Genomic DNA, 23,344 nt, shown 5'->3' with positions numbered 1-23,344 from the left:
TATAAATACATCAAAATATCGTCAACTCGATTTTCGCGTTATCGATTTTCAACTGCTTTAACTCGATTATTTCTTTGAGTATCAATTGAGCTAATTAAAGCGGGTTAAGCGAGAATTATTGACAACTCAACTCTAATTTGATTCTGCATCAAAATTGGAAAATTCAATTTGTATCATCACTGTTCTTTTTTTTCCCTACTTTCTGGTTGACACATTTTCAACAACTTGAAACTGACATAACTTTGTCAATTCTTAAACAATTTCCTTGCGGAATGTCAATTTTGTCAATATTTGGCCTCTACTTTAATTCTGCATTAAAATTATCAATTTTTTTTTTTCATACATTTTCCCTTGACGTTTTTTCAAAAACTTCAAACTGCGATAACTTTGTCAAATATTACCCGATTTTCTTCCGAAATATCAATTTAATCGTTATTTTACCTCTAATTTGATTCTGCTTAAGAATTTTATTTAATTAATTTTTTTTAGGTTCTTAGATTCTCCTATCTGCATACTGTATTAAATGTGCAACATTGTAAGGAACTGCACTTCATTCTCAACTCTCTGCTGACATTGGTTCATATTAACATGCTGGCCACTTGGCTGGGCACTTGGGCTGCTGTTCATTAAGAATGCGCTTTCCAAAAAGTAATCATAATCAGGCAGCCGAGTGGGCGAGCAGATGAGGAGACAGTGGACCGCAGCGGCGACCTCAAGATCCGCCAAAGGAGTCGTCTCGAAAGGTACAAACATTGAAAACTTTTAATATTCACTCTTGTTGCTGCATAAATTAAGGCACTTGAAGGGCGCAACGGATGGAGTGCAAAAAGGGAAACAACAAAAGTTGCAGACCAACAGCAGCAGCAGAGGCAGTGGCAGAGGCAGAGGCAGTGGTAGCAACAGATAAAAGAGGCTGCGTAACAGCAAAACCAATGAAAGGCACTCAACTGAAGAGGCCGTCAGGCCAAAAAGTGACTCACAACAAGCCAAAATGCAAAAGGATGCACGGCAAATGAAGAGAGACAGAGAGAGAGAGAGAGAGAGAGAGAGATTGACTACAACTTGTGGCGCCTTTGTAGCAGACCTGGTTGGTTAACGTGCCTCTTGTTGTTGTTACTGTTGTTGCTGTTTGTTATTGCACTTTTGCGTGGCAGAGTCCAAAGTGTGCCCAGTCTTTTCCCATTGCGCCAAGGCAGCACTCAGCTCACTTCAATGAATACTTTATGGGTTAATAATCGTAAAACCATTCAACAGCAGCAACAGCAGTGGCAACAGCAGCACCAACACTACACTGGAAAAAATTGATCAACTTCTAAAATCAAAAGCATTCATCTTAAATATTTTAAACCATATTTTTTTAAGAATTAAAATCTAAAAATCGCAGTTCTTAATACAAGAATAAAAATCTTAAATTGCTAGAAAAGCATATATATAACTAATTTTATTTGTGGCCAATAGCCAAAAAAAAATTAATAAAATTACTAAGCTAAAATATAATGTATTATATACATATAAAAATACAAAAATAAAAAATTTTAAAATTATAATCAGTTGTCTTGAGTTATAAGAATATTTATTTTCATAATAAGAACATATTTTTTCTAAAAATCGCAGTTCTTAATACAAGAATAAAAATCTTAAATTGCTAGAAAAGCATATATATAACATATTTTATTTGTGGCCAATAGCCAAAAAAAAATTAATAAAATTATTAAGCTAAAATATAATGTATTATATACATATAAATAATACAAAAATAATAAATTATAAAATTATAATCAGTTGTCTTAAATTTTATGAATATTTATTTTCATAATAAGAACATTTATTCTTATATTAAGAACTTATTCTTAGTTGAAATGTTCTTAAAACCAAGCTGTGTTTTTTTGCTATCAGAATTTTATGTTCTCGCCGCATTTTTTGATCAAAATTCTTAGTTTTGAGACCAAAATCCGAGCTTAGAACATTTTTTTTAACAGTGTACCACCACTACCACCAATGCCAGCCAAGGCGGCAACAACGTTCAAGCCAACTTTTGTGCGCGAAAATTCATAAACAATGTGCATAAAGCGCAAAATGTAGCGCTTCTGCGAGCTGACCCCAAGGGGGGGAATTCTGTATCCGCGATGGGTTAAGAGGAGGCGAAGGAGCAGGAGAAGGAGGAGGGGCAGAAGAAGAGGTGAGGTTCTTGTGTGGGTTCGTCGATTGCTTGTCGCACAGCACTGGCAAATTGTTCGCAAGCTGTTGTTACTGTTGTTATTGTTGTTCTGTTGTCAAGAGTGGAGTTTGGCAACAATAGCAAAAGGCAGCTGTTGTTTTGGATACATCTGGACAGTTGGACTTGCTTGTAAAAGGACAGGGGAACGACGAAGAACGAGGGGTTCAATGGGGACTTTCATTTAAGCAAAGCTTACTTGCAGCTCGGCGTTGATTTTGTGTGCTGGATGTCTTGTCATTGTTGATGTTATTGTGCTGTTGTTGCTACGCCGATTTAAGTAAAGTTGTGGTCTTTAATGGTACAAAAGATTACGAGCTGAAGGAAGTGCAAAAATATGAGATATACGTGTGCTTTCAAAAAAAAAAATCGTTATTATTCAATCACATCTGTAAAGTTCTAACAAATAAATAGCTTTCTTATATGAATTGATTTCAAGTACACAGTTATTCGTTCTTCAAATATAAATTGTAGAAGACGGGTAAAATCTGATTTATGATAATAGTGAATATTTAGAGGGAGATAAGAAATAGGTTGACAAAATTTAAAAGTGAGATACACATTATTTTTATACGATATATACTGTGATGCAATATATTTGTCTTATTGTATTACAAAGCATTTTTACAGTTCATGCTTATAAAATTTTCCGAACTAACGAAATTTTACTGTACACGTATAAGCATTTAATAGTTGAATTATATTAAAGATTAAAGTTATGACCTATTTCTGCCTAAATTTAAAAATTTAAAAAAATCATAACAAAGTTGGTTGTTGCTATTATTATTCCCATCACTGTAAATATCAATAATTTACTTGTCACAATAATCGTTTCTTATATCATCAACCATTTTCTTTTTATGACCTATTCAAAGTTTATTCTGCTTAAGTAAATGGTATGAAAACTAAGCAATTGGAAATCATATCTTAAGCCGGAACCTTCATAGCCATAACCATATATAACTGACCCATACATTTAACTAGAGCTCATTTCTGACCTGTTCTTTTGGCTTATAAAAAGCCCTCCTGTCCTGACTGAATATTGTACAACGGAGCGTGAAAATGTCATTCGATACACTTAAAATGTGACCCGGGAACAGCAAAAATTTCAGAGCAAAAAAAAAGAAAATCGTTGAAAATTGCACACAAATCTTTCTTCGCTTAACGTAAATAGAATTTATCAAATTTAATTTCACGCTTCATGCGCTCATTTCTATTTAAAATTTGAGTGGCGCCTGTCGCATAGAAAAAAATTAAAAAAAAAAAACCTAGAAAAATAAAAAAGGGCCAATGAATGTCAAGAAATGTGACCATAACTGACGGAGATGCCCGAAGGCAATGAGCACAATAAAGCGGAGCGAGAGATAAAGATAGAGAGAAAAGCAGCAAAAAAAAAAAAACTAGCTAATAGCAAAATCTTTAACTAGTTTGAAGAGAAAATAGAAGAGAAAATATGAAATAGAAAATTGCAATCAGAAACAGAATTGGGCAAAAGTTATGAAACGCTTCAGTTCAGTTTTGAAATGGGCTGAGCAAATATTTGGGCACATGTTCCATTGCTGGTGTTGCCTATATCACTTGACGCATATAATATGACCCCAGCTCATATTTTGCATATGTAAAAACATGTCAAGAGGCCTACACACACACACACATACAATCATACACACACAGAAGCAAGAAAAGAAAACACAAAATGTTGCGTGTCAAGTGTTGTTGGGAAGCTGTTTTTCAGCTTGACTTGCTTTTTGACTAGGGTTACCCAGTTCCCCAATGATTCCTTCCCCCAACTTTCCCTCTTGGCCATAATCATAATCAAAAATGTATTTAATTTGCTGTGTTCTGTTCGGTTTAAACTTTTGGCGGTTCGCACATAAATTTTTGATATATGTGTCATGCTTGGTGATATGGTGTGGAAAATTACTTTGTATTTTAATGAGTTGTCTGCGATTTTTCGGGTTCCATGCAAACTTGGTCCTTGGGTAAGATAAAGTGTTGAGAAGTGTGAGTGGAGGCATCTCAAATGTGTTGAGAGTTGATGTAATGTTGCGATAAGAACTCAAGTGAAACTATCAAAATGACAATAGATTAACAACTGTAACCATAAATTATCTTGAATGGAGTAGGAAATGTGAAACTGTGAATTTCCTGACAGCCCAAAATATCATATGTCAAAACCCGGACACACCACAGGGAATTGTAATAAACTCAAATTAAAGCATTTACTATACACATTTCTTTAGTCGCAAGATTTCAATTCGCCTTCGGGGCCAGCAATAATAGTTTAACTATTAATCTATGATTATGTTCTGCGGTAGCCAAAGCCACCTGTATTAGATATGTTTTTTTTTACGCGGGATTTGGTTATTGAAACTCCCCCGAGGCATTGGCATTTTATATGTGACAGTGTTTATTGGAGTTGAGGCCAAGCTGACCGAATTGGCAACACATTGCAGGCGACATTCGCATTGGCAAGTGCAGCGAGGCGTAGCTTTTTTAATAGAGTCATAACTTGGCTTCAACTAATGGGCTCGGTAAGGCCCGCCAGACTTTGCTTAGCAATAACATAAAGCCCTCGTTTCGCCACTGCCTCCTCCTCCTCCTCCTCATCCTCCGCCTTCAACTCGGACTAAACCTCTACTACTCATTCCTGCCTCTGTCTCTTTTGCGGACACGACTTTGGTTACAATTCAATTTGCAGCGGTCGCTGCTTTTCTTTGCCTGTTTTTTAGTGGTCTGCGGCTTTAAAATTTGTGCCCTGTTCGTTTAGACCAAGCTGCACCTGGCTAAAGCTGGAGCAGGAGCTTTAGCTGTAGCTGGAGTGTCGTAAATGTGTGGAAATTGTGGGGTGTTATGCCTTCCAGATACATACGTACAACGGGCTTCAGTGTGTGGCATCTGGCCAGTTCTACTGGGGAACCCGTTGTTTTAGTGCCTGTCTCACTGGAATGGGAAACTCATAATTGTCTTGGGCAAAATGTTCGTGTAAAATTTTAATTGCTTTTTAGTGCAAACACTTGGAAAATTTGTAGTTTGGCTTGTCTAACAAGTTCTTAGCAGCAGGCCAAATGTCAAACATGCTAGCTGACACTGATTGGCAATAACACTTGCAATAAAAGGGACTTATTTATTCTTATACAAATAAGTTATGTTTGGATAGATGCATTCCTGATTTTTATATTTCCTAAAATAGCAAAAGGAATGATGTTATTGTTAAAACTTTAGAGAGGTTAAAATAAATAAATAAATATATTATATTAAATGCTAATAGTTGAACATAATTAATAAAGTAAACTTCAATAGACAAGAAACGGAATAAATTTGAAAAATAAAATAGTTTGAATGATATTGATCTATTGATGGCAAATATACTTAGCTAGTACAGGTTAACCTGTTATTAGAAAAAAATCTTAGGTATGGTAAATCGTTACTTTTTATTTTAAAAATAAATTTAATTTTATTGGAAAAATTTAATTTGTAACTTTATTAACTAAGTGATCGAATGTGAATAATTCGGTAAAAAATAATTAGTTTTTATGCTACAATAATAATAAACGCCTTGAACTTTGTGCTAAATTTTTATTTAACACCCTTTCAATAACTTTATAAATTTCGTTGACAAATTTTCTATATGTACTCTTGAAACAAAGACTATAAATTATCCTTTAGCTTTGAATGAAATGTTCTATCTTACAACAGTCTAGGCTAAATTACGACACCTCACAGATGGCGAGACTGATATGTGAGGCTATTCAACACGTAATGTGGTCGACACTTTGAAGTTGCGGCATTTGGTGTTGCAGTTTAATTAAAGCCTCATAACTCACGAGCAACCACAAAAGTTGACGCTCCATCAAGCTTTAACAAAACAAAACTTAACTTACCACAACTGCGAGATGGCGACCCTGATGCGACCTAACCGCAACCACAATGACAACCACGCCCCCTGCTGAGCTGGGGGGCAGACGGGCGACAAGTTCACCTTTTAATGAGGCAAAGAGTTGATGCCACATAACGAGGCCATTATTTGCCATTGTGTGAGCCTGAGCTGCAAAAGGACGAATCGGGCGAGAGAGTTGGGGGACAGGACTAACGGTTAAGCGAGTGCTAAGCAACCGGTAAAGATAATGCCTTGTCTTGGCAAAGCTTTATTGTTATTTTAATTGGAAAACTTAATGCCAGTTGTCAGTTGTGCAAACTTTCAGCAGCGTGTTCAATTAGAGAATCTTAATTGATTAAAGGTCAAGCAAGTGTTGACTGCCAAACATGTTATAGTGATATATGTATAAGAATATTATGTGCAGCTTAAATTTTATTTCAGCTTAAAGAATGTGAAAAACGGTTGGAAAAAAAATGAATGAACGGGCCACAAAAATTTGTTCGTTGCGAGCAAAACATGCACAAAGAGGACAAAAAAAAAAGGAAAACAAGAGATTCCCAAAAGTATGCAACACTCCCATTACATGCATACATATGTATGCGTATATATATACATTTGGCCAGGTGTTGGAACAGGTGAAAACTGAAGATGAAAAAGGGAGGGAGAGAGAGAGAGACAAACCGCAAGCTTGACCAGCTCGTTGCAAAAGTAGCATTTTATTTCCAACGGGTTTGAGTTGAATGAGTTTCCCGTCCCGCCCTATATGCGAAATTGTTTTATAGTTGCCCAGGAACGGTCCGTCAGTGAGACGGAGCAACAACAATAGCAGTTGGATCAAGGCAATGGAATGCAACGAAACTTGCATACCCTGTAAATGGAAAAGGCAACTTTGGTTTGTTGCAGTTCAAATTTTTGAAAACACTAGTACGAATTTGAGTTAAGCAGAGTATAGTAATTCCAAAGGAAGAAAAATGCAAACTAATTTTTTAAGTTTTCAACATATTAAATGAAAGAACTAATATAAAACTAGGAAAATGGCAAATTAGATAAAGTATTAAGATATTATAAGCTATGATAGTATCTTTCTTTATATAGTTTTAGTAAACATTATTTTACAATGATAGATAGCTATTCCAAACAATATACCCCATATAAACTACGCAGAAAGGGCGTTGAGTTTGTTTATGGCCAGCTCGTTGGACTGAAACGGATGTGCCTTTAAGTTGTATATCCGTTGGCCAAAACAGTGTAAGGGAGTGTATGTGTGTGTGTTATATGGGAAGCTTTTGAGCATAGAGTTTCGTGTTGAAGCGTTTAACAAAATCCAGTAAATTGCATCGGGCCAACAGTTAGAAAAAGCTGCAAAAACCTTAACCAAACTCTTTACGTACGAGTATGTGTTGCAACATGAGTATGACCCTCAACTGAGGCCAGGTTCACAATTTTATTGAGGTTTTCTACGCCTTCTAGTCTTTTTTTTTTCTTTTGTATCATCCTTAATGTGAGCATGAAAACTTTTATTGAGCTAGGAATTTTCGTATCCATAGATAGCCTATGGTTTTAACATGCTATGAAATTAGATTATTTGGAGTTTTTGGTATTTCGATACCTTAAAATTTGTAAGCATGACAAGAGAATGGAAAATGCATGAGGATAATGCTGTTTTCGGTTGAGCTTATGCTGGGAAATTGAATGCGGTTTGCTTAAGTGAATATGAGATGAAGTCAAAAATGCATGAGGTAAAGGAGAGAACAAATTTAAGCTGGTCTAATTGTGGTTTTCACATGCATTTTACCTTAAGCTGCATTAAATGACAGATGTCTATGAAAAAGCCACAATTGGTTGAATGGTAGTTTCTACTTCTAATAGATAATTTGCTGAGCCTATTTTTAAAGCGCCGCTATGTCCACAATTTAATCAGATTAATGTTTCTCATAAAAACCAATCAAATTGTCTGCTTAAATTAAATCAGCGTATCTAAAATCTGCTACTCTCACATGGAGTAAGTTATTGCAAGTGCTAAGCAAACATTAAAATCGATGAATAGATATCGAATCCGCCTGTTCACTCTGATAGAGTCATCAACAAGTTGCACATTTTCAATGGCTTTTCCAATGTGAGGCTGCGCAGCAAACTTTAATTAAACTGGCGAGGGGAAACTTTTTTAATTACAGATGCATTTGATTTGATGATAGGCGTTGCTCTCCAAATGGTTTTGGCTGAGTCGGCAACTGGCCACGGATGCTTTATCAGCTGCCACGCCCATCCAAAAGTGGGCGTATGTGGTCATTTTTCGCGCCGAGTGCAAATTGCAACTGCTCTGACGGCTTTCTGTTGCTGTTGTTGCAGTTGTTGCTGTTGTTGCTGTACAAATAAGCAATTATTTGGCTTAATAAGTCAATGGGCTAGCAACCGGTCGCATTGCCTTGATGCCTTGCTGTTGATTGGTGCCTGCCTAATAGAATTTTCTCCTTTTGCGCCTTTCCCCTTTCCGCTTTCCGCTCGCCAGTTTCCACTTTCTGCTGCCGACATGGCTGGCGAGCAACTTTGCTAAATAGTCCGCATAAAAGTTGTGCGCAACAAAGTTGAAGGCACAAAGTAAATGAAGCTGCCGTCGCCGCCGCAGCCTCAATTTAAAATTAAGCTCATGAAAAGTAGTTAACCTCACGCGGGTTGCGGCCAAAGCCACCCCCAAAAGCCAGACCCAAAGCCAAAGCCGTTAACTACAGCACAAAGTCAACGAGGACGAAGAAGCAGGAGGAGAAGGAGGATTGGTCCTTGTTCGCATTAAAGTAAGCATGAAATTAAAGCTAACCCCAAAGGCGACTTGCAAATAAACTGCAGTCCTCCCACTCTCCAGGCTGAGGGGTGAATCAAAGGGCGAAGAGATTCTGCAATGTTGTTGCATCAAATTAGCAGCCATGTTGAATAAAAAGAAGCGCGATTTTCATTCTCAACTGTTGTGTTACTTTCTTTTTGCTTGTATCCAAATAAAACAAAAGAAATAGAAACAAGCATGAAGCAGTTTCGGTTTGTACACTGCCAGAAATTTAAGAGAGCTCAACATTTTAAAGAATACATAAAAATTATTAAAAAATAAAATTATTCTTTATAAATATAGATATTTTTTATGGTGATTTCTTAACAGAATCTTTAAGAATTTCCAACGAATAAAAGTTTTTCATTATATTTTTCGTTCTTTCAAACTATTAATATATTTAATTTCTTTGGTTTTTCCCATTTCTTTCTATTTCGTTCTTTTATTTTTAGAGTGCCAAAAATCATGCAAAATATTTACGGTGCATGTCTTAAAGTTTATTTTAAGTGATGTTAAGAGTTTTCATACATTTTCCAGCTGCTCTCGTTTTGTCTTTAATATTTTTGTTGCTCAAAAAAAGTCATTTCTTTTCTTTTGCTATTCGTATTTCATGCTATTCATTTCCTTAACATCTTTCTTTTTTTTTTCCTGCCAGGAGTCCAATATTACAACACCCAAAGGTGTAATTGAATCAAATGAGCAAAAATTTCAGATTACTTGAAAATGTTGAGCGCACGAGACGAACTCATTTCGCAGGGGCAATCAGTGGCAGACGGCGGGATTCATTCCCGGATGAGGCAGGAAGAATGAAGGAGGAGCAGAGCAAACTGGAGGCGTTTAAATGCAATCGGATGTTAAGTGTGGGCGTCGCCTTTAGGGGGTTGCTGCTTGTATGATATTGTTGAGAATGAAAGGAAGTAAAGATACAGATACATGATATAAAACAGAGCAACTTTAATTTTACTCGCTGTCGAATGATGATTGTGAATGCCTAAAGTTTGTCTAAATGTGAAATGTTTTATTGCAACTTGAAGCGGCAGCTGTCAAAAGTCTGGCAACTTTAAGGGTTGCATTTATGTTAATAATTGAAATTACAAATGAGCTACAAGTGTGAATATCTCTGACTGTGGCAAGTGCAATCAGTGAAAGTGCTCACCGCAGGCGTCTGTCACTTCCGGCGTACAACGGAAACGGAAGCCCAAATATCTAAAAAATGAGACAGTTAAATTTATATAGAGAAATTTAGAGAAAATACTTTTCACGCACATATGCACTGAATAATAACCGCAACAAATATTTAGAGACAGAATTATGAAATGCAGAGACAACAGCGCGACTTTGAAGCGAAGAAAACAAAGAAGTTCACTGCAAAAAAATATATCTACAAAATGGCATTTAAGCTGCTTTTGGGACTGCTTTGTAGGGTAGAAGGGGGGAGGTAGCTGGGGGGTTGGCTAGGTAGCGTCAGTCTGGTGATTTATGTGCACTGTTGAAGGTTCAAATAAGCGTTAAGTTTTCATTTCCGCTGGCGCCGCTGCGAGAGGACCAGCAGCAGTTGCAGAAACAAGACCAAAGTGAAATATCTGCGCAAAAATGAAACTGAAAAGAAATATTGTTTTTGTTTTTGTTTTTTTTTCTACCATTTTTCCGGCTTTTCTGGGTCCGTGCACGGGCGCACAGTAGCAGGCAACAAAGCGCCACATTATTACAAAACAAATTAAGAGAAATGTTAAAACAAAACACATGGAGCCAAGTTGAAGTTCAAGTGGATTTCATGGCAAGAGGTTCCGCATTTAGAAAATAAATTACGAATATTTTCCGAAACAGGTGAAAGAAAAACACGTTCGCCATGCTGAGGAAATGAACAGTGTTGCCATCGAGTTCAATGGCCATTCGAATGTTAAGCATTAAGATTAAGTTTAACGCCTTAAATGGCTTTTATATTCAACAGAAAATCCTCTTCTCAGTTCTTAACAGTTTTCAGCATTAATAACAACAGAATTGTAATAAATTAAGCACAAAAATTTCTCATTTAAATATCTTTTCAACTGCTAAATTGTTTTGAGTACGCTTAGTACCAGCTGCAACCCTTGAACCCGAAACGTTAATCAATGTTGATATGCAGAAAATTATATTTCACACAAATTCACTTCGCTCACATTATATTTATTGCGTTTGCAAACATTTTGTGGCTGTTTTGTTGCTTCTGGAGTTGCTCAAGAAAGCGCAGTCCGCGTACAACGCTGCGTATGCGCAATTTATCAAACATAACAACGGCAATTAATTTGTGCACTGCCTTCAAGCTTGTTAAAAATAAACTTTTATAAATCAAACGCAACGAGCGTGTAACCCAACGGACAGGTAAGACTATAGAAAACACCCCGAACTTCGCCTTGAGCGGGGGAGGGAGATTGCTTTTCATTTGGGGGTGGTATTTTAACGGCTTTTCCACTTTCCGTGCGCTCGACAACTTTTCAAATAAAAACTCAATGGGAAAATATTTACAATTGGGCGTCGCACTTTTGTTTGGCAGTCGTGACTTTGGATTTGTTTCACTGTTTCGGGTCCACGTCGCGTATGAGTTATTTATTTTTGAATTATTGGCATTTGAAATTTGTATGCCAAAGTTGGGGGAAAGGTAAATAAACTCGATTGTTAATGCCTGTTTAAATCATGTCTGATACTTCGTCTGTCTGGTTATTATAACATCAATAGAGATTATATATTATTTATTGATTTATTCACACACTAAATTGTAATTCAATAGTTTTTTATATCGTATTGTATTAGGATGAGGGAATTTGTTACTATCGAGCTGAACATTGCCACGATAAAACCACGGTGAATATTGTAGAGACCCATAACTGTGAGTTTCAGAGGATTGCGCACTAACTGCAGCTGAAAACTCTCAAACTGAAATCAGTGAAACTAAGTTAGTTTCAAATTGATTTAAGATTAAAATGTCACTTACTGTTGCTTGTAGACGCATATCCAAATCATAAGATAAAGACGTGTTCTGAACAATCAGGTGTCTCATTGCAGCATGCTGATCCTCCAGATCATATGTAATTGAGAAGGTGATGTGAGTGTCGACAAGATAACAAAATATGCTGACAAGCAGCAGCAAATGATCGCTTCTGAACAAGTCGATGCTTATAGAGTCGTGTCTAATGATCAGAAAGGTGTAAAAAATACCGCCAACTAAGGTGATGTAAATGATGATACCCATACATAGGGACTGTATACCAAATATTCGAGTCATCCGATGTATTAGAGTCTGCAGTTCGGCTTGCAGATGGGCCAAGCTGTCCATGCGATCGGCCAAAGCGCAGCTCCTGAGATTTCTCACTCCTATGCGATGATCCAACTCAATGGATTGAGTTTCCGCCAGAATCGAACGAAGCTCCTCATTAAACAGTACGTAGTGTCCATGAATAGTGAGTAGAGCGAAGTAATATTGACTCAGAATAATATTGAGTAGAGCTAACAGGGTATACAAAGCAACAACGCTCAGAGTCAGACCAAGATTGAGACTATCTCGCAATCCATATAATGCCAATATTACATGCATAAGCTCTGTTAGTACACCTGAGATGAACTTGCTAATGACTCCACGTCGCCAAAGTTTCCTCACTTGGGGTTGCTTCAAAACCAATCGGCGAAAGTGTCCCATCAAACTGATAATTTGTTGACGTTCCCACCAGCGATTCAACATCGTGACAAAGACACAGACAATGCGCAGACACATGGCGACCAGGAACACGTATTCATGGAAGCCATTCATTTCCTTCCAAAAGTGACTCCAGACATTAATGCGAACCATCAGCGGCATCATACTGAAGATTGTTATGTTGACCAGTGCCGCGTAGAAGGTCGCTCTTCTGCTCACTCTAGCTCTTCCCGTTGCAACATCGATCTCGAAATTGATCACACCCATGAGTCGGCCATAGTAGTAATTCATAAGTAACAACAACCTGACCGGGTCAATCATAACGAAACACTAAACTTGTACCCAAGTTGTGCACTGTCCAGTTAGCTAATGGGAAAGCATGTAAGCTGATAAGCTTTTCTGATATGACGATAGACTGTCATTAGCTGATGGTAGATTATGTGATTGGTTTCCTGGTTCAGTCCCCAGAGAAGCTTACTAAACAAATAATTATAAGTGAGTGAAACAATATTTATTTGTTTATATTTTTTTATTCAACATTCTAGCATTACAAGTTTAACTTATAATTCATCACTTTTATAATTTCGTTAAAATTTTGATCACAAGTTAATTAAAAAAAATTAAAATAAATTAAAGACAAATATAAGAAATGAGAAATGCTTACTCAAGATTTTTTCTAAAAATAAAAATTTGATTGAATTTTGAATAAATTAAATTTGATCACAAAATAATTAAAAAAAAATTAAAATAAATCAAAGACAAATATAAGAAATAAAAAATGCTTACCTCAGATTTTTTCTAAAAATAAAAATTTGATTATAATTTTGTTTAAAATCGATCGAAATTGAGAAAGTGAATATAATTATGGAATTTATGGAGGAAAATACAATATTTACTAAATATTTTTGGTTAATAAAATAAAAGCTTTGATACAAATTTAATTGTTAACTATTAAATTAGTTATCAATTTTCTAATAATTCAATTACATTTTATTGCTGTTGCGATTAGCTTGTTAACAAGAACTGAAGTAAAATAAACTATAAAAATATCTATAACTCCCTTTATAAACCAATTGAGCTAAATAGCTATTACTATAATTAGTTTAATGAACCACGTAAGATTTTTTGCGGGGTCAAAAATCAATTAAAAAAACGTAATTTGTAAATGAATTGTAAATGAAAAAGATGAGAGCACTTGCTGAATAATCCTCTTTGGATTTCGTATCTTGTTATCGAGCCAACCAATTAAAATATGTATTTATCCAACTAATTCCATATAGAAATGGTCAAATTTGCACTCGAAAGAAACAAGTTTCATGCATCATTTTTGATTTAATATAAACATAATAAAACATAAACCAATTTGTGAAACAAAACGAATATGGAGTACGTACGAGTACGTTTTGGCCATGACCAGAGCGTTTTGGCCAAGGCTTTATCCGTTTATCGCGTCAAATGCAATCCAGCAGGCAGCTTTTTGCATTTTGCTAGTGTTTGTGTTTGTGTTTCTGTTTTTGTGCCGCGTCGATTTGTATTTAAGTGGATCGAACCGACAAAAACACATTGGAGTTGGTCAAACAAAAGGCATTCAATTAAAATGGCCATGGCAAAACATTTAATACAATTTACGCAATTAATTTCGTTGCAGAATGCAAACAGCAGCAAATCACAGAGAGAAAAACAGTGAAAGAGAATATAACCCAAAAGCTGGCAATATTTTAAAATATTTGCACAAATTTTGCTGATGCACAAAAAGAGAGAGCATAAAAAATACATATGATATTTAAGTGCAACAAAAGTGCAATATTAATGGCCGATATAAATGGAAGACACACTCGTACGTACTCGGACTGCCATTTAACGACTCTCTGTTAGCTGTCAGTGCAAATATTTTGTGTAAAAACAATTTGCGCAAATTGCAAAACCGTATATGGGCCAAAAACACAAAAACCAATTTGTCGTATTGTGTTTCAATAGCCATAGAACTCCATATGGATGCCGGACACTCGGACACTGGCAAATGAATGATGTTCGAGTCATTCATCTTTCTCAGCATGTCGTTTTTGGGTCAACGTAAATAATACTCGAATCGAATAAAAACCATATACGAATTGCACTCGTTATTTATTGCAATTTAAAGCGTTTCAACCAACGGAAAAGATTGTAGTTGAAAGAGATAGACGAGATAGACACTTAAAACCTAATACAAATATAGTAATTAGACTCATATCAAATAAAAATCATATCAGAAAAAATTTAATAAACACTCAAAATATTATTCTGAGGGTATAAATTTGATTTATTATTATTATTCCGTTTATTAGTAAACGTTTAATATGTTCTGCTTAATTGTGTACAGGGAATATTTAAGAAAAAAGCATGAAAATGCTAGTTTATTAAAATGTTGAAGCAGATATTTAATGGCCTAAAGAAGAGTCTAAAAATGCATTAGCAAAAGAAAATATTGAAGCAAATAAGCAAATTTATTTAAATGGTCTATCAGATCATGGCTTGAAAACAAATAGTCGCAGTTTGTTTTACGGATAGAAAATAATTGGTGAAAATATATGACAAATGATTAATAACAATTTCTGGTTGAAGCTGACTGCAAATCTTAGCCATTCTACTCGTAGATACAATCTGAATTCGATGGCAATCTTTATGGCCCGTTAACAGCCTGTTGCCAGCTTCGCCTCTTCCTGCCACGCTGGACACCTGCTGAATCCGCTGAAGTGGATAGAACCCTGGGGCTAAGCACGCCATCAAGACATCAATCAATCGATGTCCAGTTGAGTGCATAAATTTGCAAAAAAGATACTTTAATTAAAGCCACCAAAACTGAGGTCGCATTATGCATTGCAATTGGCGAATAAATCTTTTCGCGCCTTGACACGAGACGCATTCAAAATGCTAAATTAGTAAAATGTCACTTTCGCTTTCAAGTTGCAAGTGGCAAGTTGTTGCAGGGAATGTTGCCGTTGTCGCGTGTGATCAAAGTGAAGCGCCGACAGAGGCGGCAAACACATAAATTATCGCTGGCTAAGCAGGCACAGACAGGAGCGAAATGTTGCACATGTGGCAAGCAAAGCATTGACATACTTCAAAGTGTTTACTCACTGCATTGTTGTGGGGGCAATTCAGCAAAACAGTGCAACAGTCTGTTGCATCAGTGTTGTGACAGGCAGCAGCAACTTGCACTGTCTGCTATTTAATTTTGGTTTTTATTCAGGTCTCCGATATGGCATGTTATAAATATTTGCAACGCTTTTACAAAACTTAAAGTGTATCTGCAAGAGCAGCTGTATCTGTATCTGTATTTGCATTTGTCTCTGTATCTGTATCTGCATCTGCATCTGTATTCGCATCTGCATTTTGCCATCCTGTTTAGTTGTCCAAAGGCGCCAGTGTGAATAAAATTAAATTCCTTATCGCCGGCGCCCTGCAAAACTCTTTTCTCTGCTCTGCTTTTTATCTTCTTTGCAACTTGCAACAACGACAACTGTTGCACCGGCAACACACACACAGACACTGACCAGCCTCAACTGTGGCATACAACTGTGTGAGGCTTAAATCGGCACAGCATGGGTTTAAGTTTTTCAATTGCATCTTTATGCTTTGCCTGAGAATTTAATTTGCATTCATCTTATTTAAGTTGGAAAAGATTCAAGTCAGAAATGGCCCAGATTGCTTCTATATCTGCTTAAAGATATAAAGCTTCGATTTGATTTGTTTGTTGCAAGTAACCTTTGATTTTTTCCATGATATCGTCTGAAACAATCAAATTTACTATGTCAATAAATTAAATATATTTTTAATATTTAAATCGAAATTTATATAAGTATTTGTATTATGATTTATAGTTAAAAGTGTATTATAAAATAAAAAGAAATATATTTTAAATTAGCTATATATTTTTGTTACGCATAAAACATATTTAGTATATAGTTTTTTACTTAAATATTTAAATTGAAATATAATAAATAAAATATCAACAATTATCTATAATCAAAAGTTTCAGTTGAAGCTTTCAGATTTTGACCTACACTTAGATCATTAGCATATATTCAAATTTGCACCTACACACATATATACGACTATTCACATACATATGTACATATATCCACTCTGTATAGCCAGCAGGCAAAATGTATCTAATTTAGATTCAATTAATTAACTGCACACACTCGCTGCGAATACGAATCTGAAACGGAATCTCCAACGAAGTTCGCAGTTAAACCGCCAACGGTTTGGCGGTTGGCCAAAATGCGAGAGTACTTTAGCGGTTTAGCCAGAGGCATCTGTTTGGCCGGGTTGAGATTTAAGCGATAAATGACTGGACCAAACTACCAATTGGAGCAGGCAATATGGAGTATCATTCGCGCACTTGGCACACATTTTGCATCTGAAACTGTCTGTTGGCCACTTGGCAGACATTTTTGGCCAATTGTATCGATAAATATTGCCGTTGGACCCTGTGGATAGAGTCCAGTTCGCTGGACGGGCTAATAAAATGTTTGCATGCATAAATTTCGAGCTGTTTATGGGGCGAAACGTATTTGTATCTTTATCTGTCAGTTGTATCTATAACTGTTTTGCCATTTGCTATATTGCTTCCTATTGAATTGTGTGCTAATGTCTGGCAATTCAGCTTATCATACGAGCTGGTGGATAGCTAGAGTGGAAATTAGACAGGAAATTAGTCAAACGAATTGATCATAAATGCCAGGGAAATCTAAAGAAATCAAATTGAGTTCGAATAGTCAAAAATGTTAATTGAAATTGTTGTCAATAGAGATAATTGAGGTAATATAGATTTAATGAAAGCGGTTGCTAATAATCTCATTTGAAGCATTGTTAGCCACTTTATCCCTTTGTTAAATCAATCAAAATTAAGCCAAGCAATTTTTTTTGTTTCCACTTTTAATCGGCAAAAAAAAGATTAACTTTGGGATAATAATTACAAGCAAACGGCGGAATAAGCAAATATTATTCAACGGGCAGCGGTAGCATATCAGAAAGTTTTGCGTAAAACCCATTTAAACTTTTCAACAACTCATGGCTAGCTCAGTGGATGCAGTGCAGCATCAGGAGTAGAAGAAGGGAGGGAACAGCAGCTGGTAGAGGCAAAAGTAATCTGCGCCTGACAACCAAAGGTTTATTAAAAAGGCAAAGACGACCCCCAAATGGATGGGAGTAGCTTGTTGAGCAGGAGACATGATGTACATGACGATGACGATGACGATGACGTTGTATGTTGTATGTTGCATGTTGGCCAGTTGAGTGACCAGCCTAGACGTAACGCGAAACTTTTCCACGGCACACTTGATGCTTGATTAAAGCTTCGCAATGTCTTCCTCTTGGCAGCTACCCACTTGAGTGGGTATCAAAAAAAAAAAAGAAGAAAAAAACAAGTGGGAAAGGCTATAGTCGAGATCCCGACCATAGGATACCCGTTACTTATTTCAATATATATAAAAGAAATTACTACCTAATAAAAACTACTGCATACTTTTAGGTGATTGTATTGAAATATTAAAAAAATTAATTACTTTGGTTAGCTATTATTCAAGTTCTACTGGTCCGATCTTGCTGCAGTTAAGTGATATTATAGATAATATTAATAGATAATGTTAATTACTATAAAAGCTGTATTATCTTAAAAACTGTGGGTGTGGTGGCTTTTCGCGGTTTGTGGCGGCAGAAGGGGACGTGTCAAAAATGTAAAACAAACTTCACCTGCGTGGAGTCTATAAAAATCTGTGTGCCGAATTTGTTATCTCTATCTCTTATAGTCTCTGTGATCTGAGCGCTCATACGGCTGTCCGTCCAGACAGACAGACAGACAGACAGACAGACAGACAGACAGACAGACAGACAGACAGACAGACAGACAGACAGACGGACAGACAGACGAACAGACAGACGGACATGGCTATATGGACTCGGCTGTTACATACATTCCAACGAACACAATATACCCTTTCACTTATTTTTTAAGTAACGGGTATAAAAAAGTTGCCTGGCCTGCGTCTCCATTTAAATGTTCATTTGTTATGCTGTCGTCGGGCCAAGAAGATAATAATGATGATCATCATCATCATCTGCAACTGCTTCTGCAACGCGACTTTGTGCATGTTGTCTTGTATTGTATGTGGCTGCCACTGCAACTGCCACTGGCAACCGGCCAACAAGTGTCTTCAAACACTTCCACTGCCATCTTCAGCATCAGCTCCAGCCCCAGCTCCAGCTTCAGCGGCAGAGGCGCCGCTGGCGTTGTCTTCAAGTGTGACCGAGCGAGCAGCCAGGCAAGCCGATGGGGCAAGTTGCAAGTGGCTGCCGGTTCTCCGCATGCAAATTGCTTTGGCCACAATGTTTTGATTTTATTCGCATTTGATTATTTTTGCAATTTCATCGCATGGCCTGAACTGGCGCTCTACTTAAACATTTCTTACGAACAGCCACAAGTATGTATTGTAGTAGAAGCTGAGCAGCTGTGCGTGGGATTAGGCCCAGAAGTGGACATTGTTGTTGCGTGGGCTTTGCTAGTTGTCCGAGTGCGTGACATGTGTTCGAAAGTCCAAGAAACATACGGAGCTGAAAACTTTCTGCAACCCCACTGGGCAAGTTGAATGAGTTGGATAAAACTGTGATTGACTTGATTGAGTTAAGAAATACATTTAAAAATAAAATTATTTTCTAGCTGCTAGCCTTCTTTATAAGTCCTAATCTTACCTACAATTTACCTACCTGTCAGCCATATCTGGCCAAGCACATCCGTTCAATTTATCCGATGCGTAGCGACAACTTGAAAAGGCAATACAAAGAAAAAAGAAAAAGATACACATACAATCTGCGCCTACTGTTTGTGCAATTTTCCTCGCAAATTCCAGCAGAGTTTGCTTTTCTTTGGCCTGTTTGGCCGTAAGGTTGGTGGCTTGTTGTGTTGCCAGTTTCCCAGGCAAGGCAAACGCATGATCAAATGTCACAATCAATTTCAATTTGGCGCTCGAATTGTGCTTCGTTATCGGCAGCTGGCAAGGAAAACGAGCTGCCTGCCAGGTTGATTCGATGCCTGGCAAATGCCAAGGAGAATGCCAAGCGCATCCAGAGCCAACTTGGCTGCCACTTTTTCTAATCAACAAAAACCTGACCGAGATGCGCCTGTAATTTAACTAATTTGTATCGTTGTATGCGTGTGTGTGTGTGTGCATTTTAACTTGCTGCAATTGTCTCACGTTGCAGCTTGCAAGTTGCAATTCACAACAGTAGTATGCGTAATTCTCTTTGAGTATGTCAACTACTATTATGGCTAACTTGTACAAATTTACCCTTACCATCAAAATGAAACCATGGGTACGATAGTCGAAAAATAATAAAATTTTCCAAATGAAAATTTGAATACACAATGAATTAAGGGGTCAAACCATGATGAAAATGACATTCCGCTTGAAAATCGGATAACTTTTGCCAAAGTTATGACAGTTCGAAGTTGCTCAAGTCTCTGACCTAGCAATTATACAAGTCAAAAGATTTCTTAATTTTTAAATGATTTTTACAAGAAAATGAAAGGTCTCAAAATCAAGTTTTAAGTGTTGTTTTATACTAATTACAATATAAGGAGTTGATAAAAAGTAAAAACTTGAGATTTGAAATTTTGAATTTTCAAAATATCAAAGGGGGGACCCTATGCCTTAAAATCGAAGGCAAGATCTAGAGATAAAAATTTTTTTTTACGAAATTTAGAAAATTTGAATGCAGAATCAATTTATAAGCCAAACTTTGATCAAAATGATATAGCACTTGAAAATAGGTACAGTTGTGAAAAAGTTATGAAAGTTTAAAGTTTTTCAAACTGTTGACTTTGACAATACAAAATTTTCGTTATTTCAGTACGGTTTCAAAAGTTTCGGTTTTTGTTACTTAAAAAAGAATTTATGTATGTGAAATGATGTATTGAAAATGCTTTGCAAAGAACATTATAAATCAGCAGAACTCTTTGGCAGGATATACTCGTAGAAGCTTTTTTTGCATTTCAAAACAGTTGCTGACCAATTCGGAATTCGTTGGAGGAAAATGCTAATACCGAAAAGTCGAATAGTTATGAGAGTGCGCTGTCTTTTGCCACGCCTTTTAAGGCGCACAATCAAATGTCAATTATGTAGATTTTATGCAGTTAGCATTGAAAATACTTAAAACTTTTTGTACCAGCACTTTTGGTTTTTGTCCTGGCACTCGGCAACTGTGGAACTATGGAACTGTTCTATAGAGTCTTTTGTTCTTTGTTTACCAACGTCTAGACGTTTATTGTGACTTGGTGTGGGCTCCTTTAAGGCATTGTTTGTGGAGCTGGCTAGTTGGGGAGGCGGTTGATAAAAGTGGTAAACTGGTTTTTGGCAAATGATTCGCTGCAACTGTTTCAAATACTCGTACTTATCGGTAGGTGACTAAACAATGCTAAGCAAGTTTATAATTGTAAACGCTTTTGTCAAAAGTTTCTTTGGATACATTAACAGAGTTCGCGCTGAAAGATATGAAGTGTGATGTTGGCCAAGTTTATAACGATTATTTTGCAGTAGCTGTTGGTTATTGGATGAAGCAAAAAATATGAGTTTTTTTTTTTTTGGCAATTGTTGCAGCTTTTGAATAGTTTTATTCTTTTAACACTTGAGATAGTTTAAGATTTGATAGCAGGCGAATTTTCTTACATTTTTGTACGACAAATAAGTAAATCTGACTTCTTGAAAAGGAGGCAGGTACTTTAGAATAAACAGTCAACTTTGATAGTTGATGCCAAGTTTATAACTGAGTCTCTGCCAAAAAGAATAAGAGATAACATGACTTGTTTTAAAGAAAACTATACTCAGTCAAATGGTTATACTATATACATTATAAATGAGTCAACTCTGCTTGCGGAATGTGATTTAATACAAGTGTCATTTATTAGCATTTCAACGAGCTTTTCTTTGCTTGACTGTACTTTTTGAGTCGCTTACGTTTACACAGGGATTTGAAGCAACTCTGGATAAATGAGACACCTGTGCCAAAACTGCCTACTTGCTACACACACTGAGGGAGTTGCAACACAAGGAAAACCACTTGCAAGAACTATGTAAATAACTTGAGGGTTACTTTCAGCCTTTGAGACGAAAAGTGATGTCTTCGCGTTTATCTGGCAGCTCTGGCAGCCAGCTGCCTTTGGGAAATCCCCACATGAATAATTACAGCACCAGTAGTTCATTTAATTTCACTTTCAGTCTGTGAGAATCCTTTAGCTAAACCCTTTTCGGGCGGGACATGAATGAAAATATTTAATGAAGAAATTTATAACAAACTTTGGCAAATAGCAGAAGCTCTGGCACTGGCAGACTGTGTTAGCATTTTAAAAATTATGAACATTAAATGCAAATTAAGCTAATCAATTAAGCCGAAACGAAATGAAACGAGATGTGGCTGAAGATTGCTTTCAAGCCGCCTTTAAGTAGGCAATTCTGGAGTTCAAAGTACGCATCACATTGCTGGGCCATTTGACGTTGTGCAATTAGCCAAGAAATGAGTCGCTGAAGTCGCTGAAGTCGATAGTCAACCGTCGACAGTCTCCAGAGTTGCCACCACCCAACTGCCATGGCCAGCAACCCCTGCAAATGACCGACATTAATGAATCGTCGCGTCGCTGTGTTGGAAAGGGGCGGGGGTGAGGGCAAGGGGGAGGTGCGTTTACTGGCATGCAATGCCAACCCTTTTGCTGTTGCTGGCGCTGCCGGGTGCGTGTTCCTCTGGAATTTCGAGCAACTTGAACAACTTATTATAGGTCAGTGTTGAGCCAGAAATTGCGTTAGTTTCTCCCCCCCCTGAAGTTTCTAAAGTTGACTTAATGATTGGATATTAATTTGGCAGGCTGTGTTGGTTCTAAGTGTATTCGCTTTATACAAATTGTTGTCGATTAGCTAACGAGCTGAGCACAGAGCTATTGTTTAACAAACAATAGTATATAAACCGTATGATTCTAAGGTAGTTTAACTGCAGTCCAGCTCGTTAAATCGGCCTTAACTACTAGCCATTAGTTCAATGGGCCAATTGACTGACCGTGTGGGGATTCGCAGAGCCGAGTCTATATATAGATAGAATTTGCAATTGCAAGCAGGCGTATAAAGACTTGTTTGATTGTTTATCCATTAATCTAAATTCCAAGTTATCTATTTTACCTTGTGAGTGTGTAACCATGAATTTAGTCTCCAATATATAATAAAACGTTTACTTAGAAATTTACTTTATTTGCTCTACATTGCGCTTTAAAAACCGGAAGAACTGATCAATTTTAAACCAAAAAGCTAGCCTGCAAAACTTCAGAATTGAAGAAGGTTGGCTCGATTGTTTTTTTTTTTTATAAATAATTTTTAGAGACTATCTATATTTATTTTCAATAACAAGCTGAATGTATCATACTAAAAAAGTAGCAATATAATTAAATTTTTGGGAATTCCATTGCTAAAATGGCTTATAGCGCCATTTGGAGTACCAGCGAATTACAGACAACCTTATTTAAAGTTTAATTGGCCAAATAATAGTTATGACCCAAATTGAAGTCCAAAATTGCATAATGTAAATTTAATGGGCGCCTCAAACGAACTGAAAAATCAACAAAATCAACAAGGCGACAATAAAAATAGCGCCCTAACGCCCTCCAGTTGAATGGGCCTAATCAAATTAAGTACTAATCCTTGGGAAAAACCGCGAACAATTTAAAATGATTGTAAGTAAATT

General features: G+C 36.6%; 1 protein-coding gene across 1 annotated transcript; it reads right to left on the bottom strand.

Moving 5' to 3' along the window:
* Positions 1-11,673: 11,673 nt before the first annotated feature.
* LOC117782800 (putative gustatory receptor 59d) lies at positions 11,674-12,850 on the bottom strand. Its single transcript, XM_034619841.1, has 2 exons — positions 11,885-12,850; positions 11,674-11,826 (listed from the first exon to the last, which is right to left on the bottom strand). The coding sequence occupies exons 1-2, from the start codon at positions 12,848-12,850 to the stop codon at positions 11,674-11,676; spliced, it is 1,119 nt and encodes a 372-aa protein (XP_034475732.1).
* Between the last annotated feature and the right edge of the window lie 10,494 nt (positions 12,851-23,344).

The sequence above is a fragment of the Drosophila innubila genome, assembly GCF_004354385.1.
Source record: "Drosophila innubila isolate TH190305 chromosome 2R unlocalized genomic scaffold, UK_Dinn_1.0 1_C_2R, whole genome shotgun sequence".
Classification (NCBI taxonomy): Eukaryota; Metazoa; Arthropoda; class Insecta; order Diptera; family Drosophilidae; genus Drosophila; species Drosophila innubila.
This window is presented reverse-complemented; position numbering and strand designations above follow the sequence as displayed.